Consider the following 6,000-nt stretch of genomic DNA (forward strand, 5'->3'; position numbering starts at 1 on the left):
ATTATACTGTTAAAGAACTTTTCAAAGAAAATGCCCAACAGATTAGTTACCTTATACTACTAAAAAAAAAAAATACATATATAAGGACGGAAAAGACATAGGCCATACATTACACCTTCACGTGTCATGGCCCTCTAGTTACCTTATACTACTAAAAAAAAAAAAATACATATATAAGGACGGAAAAGACATAGGCCATACATTACACCTTCACGTGTCATGGCCCTCCTATGTGCTGAAGTGGCAGAATCTCAGACAGCATCTTATTTTGGAAGTTTTCACAAGGGGAGATTTAAACTCTGGTACGGATCTCTGCTGACAGATACAGGCAGACTCAGCAAACCCATCAGCAACTGGCCCTACCAGACATTTATCCATCCAAGGAGGGTGACAGCAGTTCCTCAGCCAGCCTACACCCTCCCACACCAGGGAGCAGCCACTGCCCCTGCCCCAGGGCACGGCTCTGGACAGTACCTTGCTGCAGTCAGCTCAGCAGCTCCCACGGGGACAGCATTTCCAAGGGCTCCAGGCACAGCTAAGGGATGCTCACAGAGATCGAGGGGAGAAGCCAACTGATTAGCATCACCTGGCCCAGGAGGGCTGTGGAGAGAAAAGACAGAGAGAAAGGCAGCCTTAGATGTCTGAGTTATTACAGAATGTTGTTTGCCTGTCAGAATTTCTGGACTTGAGCATGAACGAGCTAACTTGTGTGTTAGGGGAGGCAGAAAAAGTTGGCATTTTTAATCTAAGTTGCTTTTGTTCCCACAGGACTGAAGCCTCTGGATTTTTGTCTGAGTTACAACTGCAGGAGCAATGAGATAGTATAATACAACAGCATATTAACCCCATCGTGCTTCTGATTGTGAAAAACAAATGAGAAATGAAGCTGCTGCTTGAACAAGAGAAATGACAAGATTTCCTTGCTCAGAAATCACATAAAACACAAGGAGCTGAATGTTGGCTTTCACCTGAGCTGGGGGGGCTCATCAGTGGGGGAGGGGGGCACAGAGTCAAAGGGGTCCAGGTGTTGTGGAGAACACACACAGGAAGACATCCAGCTTTGTCCCATTCCTGGGAAAAGCAGAGTGCCACGGAGTACCAGCAGCTTGTGGCTCAAGAAAACAATTTGGAAACACACTGCTGAATCAGTAAGGAAAGGAGCCTTGCTGTAAAAGGGATTTTGTTTATTTTTATGAGACACCAAACCATGGGGAACCCCCTGAAAACAACATTTTTGTTGCCTACTTCAACCTGACCTTGCCATGTGACCACCCAGAGATCAGGACTGAGGAAGCATCACTTTTCCCTAAAATTCACCAAAATCCTCAAGTTATTTGTAAAGTGTGACCTTAAAGTGCTGATGCAATTTCATGCTGCCCTGAACCCCTTCTGTCCATGTTGTTTCCTGTACCTACCAAGTGAACACAGCACTGAACACACAGGGATGGTACCATACACAGATGGGTTTGAGGTGCGTGAACTCAAAACCGTCACTCAGCATTTGCAATTCCAGCTTATAAATAAAAAGCTCTAAATCAGATAACTCAGCTTTAACTCTAAATGATTACTTCCTTATCTCACTTCAACTCCAGAGATACGGGACGATTCTCTACTGTAGTTTAATTTGGAATCCAAAACCATGACAAACAGTTAAACTTTACTATAACAATGTCAGTGTTATTCTGGTAATGACTGAAGGCTGCCATCTGAATGTACACACACTTCCTATATTTTATCTAAACGATTCTGTAACATGTTCATGTGGGAAAACTAATTACAACTCTGAGCAATTAACTGCCCACAAGTTCTCTGGTTCAACCACACCTGAGGGCTCTGCCTGTTGTAGGGACTTTGAGCGAAGGTGTTTACAGGTTCCAAAGTCCTCTGGCTTATTAGCATAAAGGGACTGGTTTTCATTCACTGCTGAGTCATAGATACAGCACAAACTGGGGAGTCCCCGCTGCTTTGCCTTCAAATGAGTGTTTAGAAGGCAGGTTTTGACAACAGCACTTGACAATTTCTTTTTTATGTACATAGTGAGTAAAATGAGGAGATGGGCAGGCTTTGTTGTGGCTGTGGCAGAGCACTAAGGCTATTCCCAGTGAATATACAGGCAGCACAGCACAAACCCAAACTGCAACTGAAGCTGCGGTGCCCCAGTCTGGTGAGAAGCATTTGCTCCTCACCACTCACGTTTCCTGCACAGCCAACTCCTGGACAGGGAGTTTCATAGTTCATGGACAAAGTAACCTGAAACTCAGGCTTGGGGAGGCGATGGCGAAGCTGCTCCTCGCCAAGCCACCCTGCTCTGTGCCACACAAACAATGAAGCCATCCATAAGCTGCTCAAACGAGTTCCACAAAGTGACATTCCCTGGCATCACAACTGCCTTTGGCTCTCCAGGCGCCTGCCACCAGGTCCCTGCTGTCAGCCCTCTTGCAGCCACCAGCCTTTAAGGCCAATTTGTTCCAAGAATTGAACTCCACGAAAAGGCCATGAGCTTTTTCCACTCTGTTGCCTCTGTTCTGGGTCGAGCCTGGAAGAGAATCTACATAAAACTGCTTCCAAATTCTACTTATGACAAGCATGACTGAAATAGTTTGCAAAGGAAAATACCTCACAGTTTTAACAAGCAGTTGCTTACCAACAGCTGCAGCGAGCACACTAAACTCAGCCCAAAGACCATGGGGTTCAGACTGTTATTAGTGTGTCACAAGAGAAAGACACTGCCCATCAGGTGTCCTTAGGCTCTTGAGTTTCACAATTTCACTTTTAAGGCCTCTACTTAGCCTTGGAAAGAAATTTTCCAAGTCACTGTTAGAAGGCAGGTATGCAAATAACAAGTTTCAAGCAAAGCTTGAGCCACAATAGTAATTAAATATCAATGAATGAATGAGAAATAACTCCATAAACCTGTGTAATTTCTTCTGTTTAAACACAGCAGGTCTTACCTCTGTCTATGTAGAAAGGTTTCGAACCAAGGCAGAAAATTAAAATACATACAGGGGCACAACTTGGCACATGAGGACACGGAGCAGCGAGTGCTGGGTGCTCTCGTGGGTCTGTTTGCTGCTCTTCTCCTGACATCCCTGAGATGCAGACCTTAAACCCCTAACTTCATAGGAAAGTTATAAAACGCTTTGATACTGGTGCTGGAGACAGAAGGCAGCTATGGGTCTTGGCATTTACTCCCTGTCCATGTTTTTCCAATCAGGAGAGCTGGATGTGGCTCCCTTTGAACAGTCAACAATAGCTCCAAGTTTACTCCAAGGGAAACCAATAAGCATTTCAAACTCTGCTATCTCCCAGTCCCAAACATTTGGTTGCTTTTAAAGAGATAACAGCAAGATTTATGGATCCTGCTCTTACCCCAGAAATCTCTGGAAAATGGCACCAACAACCACAAGGCAGGACTGAGCTCTCAGTGCTCTCATCACCCACTGTTTTGTTTTCTTCAGGACACAAGATGTTCTCGTTGGGTACAGCAAGGCTGACAGACAAAATCCTCTAGATTTCATACTTGGCTTTCTAATATCTTAGGCCAAAGAGTCATTTTTTGACCCTCAGTTTACCCATCCATAAAAAGTATTGATCAATCCCAGAAAAATATTGAGAGAATTTACTGTTGGTAAGTTCTTACACTGCAATTCTTTGGAAAGGAAGAAGATCTACATCAGTTTAAAATTCATTCATTCAAACACACCATACCTCATAAAATTTGTTCCATTTTATTAATTCCTTCATAGTATTTTTACCTTCTTGCACTTTAGTTTGTAGCTTATCTCATACATTAGCCACATTCACTGAAATAAATTTGGTGTTTAGAAAATCCAACAATAACCTGCTATAGTAACTCTAAGCAACTTTGGCATTGCTGTTCTTTAAAAGTATTTTCATGATTACTGGGACTCCTGTCAATGTTTCAGCAAAGAAGGAAATAGGAAGTTATTTCTTATATTAGAAATCAACATTACAGATATCACTAACTAAAACTAAACTTGTTTAGGGAACAGCTCAGAACTGCTGCATAAGATACAAGCAAAGCATTAAAAACAAACAAGCCCCTCTTTTCTTCCCCTCCTGTACTACTACTTATGAACCAATTTAAAACCCATTTAAATATCAACAGCATTTCAGGAAAAATATGAGATTCTAAGATTAAAATGGAAAGTGTGGCTTTATTTCCCAAGGAACTAAGGGAACATCCATCCTCACAGGACAAGTCCATACACCAGCAACAGCTTAAAAGCTCAGACACAACAATGACTGGGGGTCACTTTTGCTGGTCACTGTGCTTAGATATAGCCAAGGTTTTACTTTTACAAGCTAAAAACACACTCACAGTCAAAAGTTCAAGTTTTGGGAAATACACTGCCTTTTGTAAACCCAACAAAAGACCTACTTATCCATTTAAATATGTTATTTTGGAAAAATCTCTCAAATTCCATACTCCTCTGAAGAAGAAACTATGTCTTAAGTGCCTTGCACCAGCACTTTGTATTTAGGCTCGACCAAGCTGAGTCCTGCTGAGCCAGGGCTGTGCAAACACAGTAATAAAGGTATCCAAGAGATGACATGGCATGTGTTAATTAAAAGCAAAGAAAACCCCTGTCACACATGGGAAACACAAGTCTGATGCCCAGCGCATGGCAGCGTAACTACACTTATCATCAAGACACCAGAACTGGCTTCTGGCGGAATTATTCCAGTGCCTGGGATTTACATGGTGCTCCTCTGAGCGGGACTCGAGGAATCAGCAGAACAGGTCTGGGTGCTGGGTGACAGTGCCTGTAGCGCCCGGGGAGAGCCAGCCCAGGCCAGGCTGGAGCAGCACTGAGGCACACCTGTCCCCAAGGGAGAGCCCTGCCATCACCCTGGCTGGCCACGCTCCATGCGGGAACATGCCCAGCTCCGGACACAAGGCTGTGCTTCCAGCAACGGGGCAGTGAGTCCCGTTCTCTCCCTGCACAATCCCATCCTAACAACACAAGGAAGGCAAGCAAACGCAGGAGCTGCGTTCTGGAGACATTAAAGCATTTTTTACAAGACTTCCTGAAGGCAATTCCCCACCTGTGGAAAGCAAGCCCAGCTGTGCAGCAGCTGGCAATCCCTGCAGGTGAGTCCCGGCGTTCTGCTGGGTGGGAGCAGAGCGCTATCGCTGTCAGGGACCACGCAGAGGCATTCTCAGAAATTGTACATTTCTGGCACTGGTTGTGGAAACCCTGAGAAGATAGAGGAGTTATCTTGGCAGGGGATGGTGTTTAGTCACACGTTACCTGAGGGCCTGCACTTCCTCTCTCACCCAACCCTCCCTGCTTAGAAATCCCTTTATTTCTTAACACGTGTACCCAGATCGATCATTGACTGATCAGATGTAACAATAAAACAGAATTTTGGGGTTTTTTTTCCTGAGTGTGCCACATTACTGTGCTCGCATTAAAACTTAGGATGAGTTGCTACATTAAGCAAACACAATTATTTTAGACTAAAACACTTAAAGGGACTGAAATGTGTTACAGCACTACTTCCGTCGCAAGCTAAAAGAAGGACAGCAGAAAGCCACATAAAAGTATCAGAAGTATAAATCACAGGATGAATAAGCATATTTGCTGTAATAACTGTCAACCATTAAAAAAAGCCAATCACGTCACCACGGAGCAGCTTTTAGAGCCTCGGAAGGGCTCTCGGTCACGTCCTGATGTCATTAGAGCAGGATTTCAGAGTTCCGAAGTTCCCAGTTAGTAAACCTGAAGCAGAAGTTCCTCAGTGCAAACACCACACACAGAGTCTCCTCCTCGCTCGAGCACAAACCCCAAACCCAGCCAGAAACCAGAGCAAGAGCCACAAAACCATCCACTCCTTGGTTGTTTTTTTTTTTTTGGGGGGGCGGAAGGAGAGTTACTCCTCACCCAGAGCTGGAAGCAGCGCTGCGGCAGCGGGAGAGTTTCCAAAAGTTTTTCAAAAGGGAAAAAAAAACAAAACAAAACAAACAAACAAAAA

The 6,000-nt window shown here is 44.2% G+C and overlaps 1 protein-coding gene across 16 annotated transcripts in view; it reads right to left on the minus strand.

The window, feature by feature from the left end:
- TACC2 (transforming acidic coiled-coil containing protein 2) overlaps positions 1-6,000 on the minus strand; it is a 131,352-nt gene that overhangs the window by 75,070 nt on the left and 50,282 nt on the right. For 15 of the 16 annotated variants that reach the window (XM_017746821.1, XM_017746820.1, XM_017746826.1 and 12 more), the window contains one exon: positions 475-600. The exons of the other annotated variant lie outside the window; for it this stretch is intronic. In XM_017746821.1, the coding sequence (XP_017602310.1) occupies positions 475-600 (126 nt within the window). The remainder of the gene's footprint in view (positions 1-474; positions 601-6,000) is intronic. 16 annotated transcript variants of the gene reach the window in all.

Source organism: Corvus brachyrhynchos, unplaced genomic scaffold, assembly GCF_000691975.1.
Source record: "Corvus brachyrhynchos isolate BGI_N302 unplaced genomic scaffold, ASM69197v1 scaffold319, whole genome shotgun sequence".
Classification (NCBI taxonomy): domain Eukaryota; kingdom Metazoa; phylum Chordata; class Aves; order Passeriformes; family Corvidae; genus Corvus; species Corvus brachyrhynchos.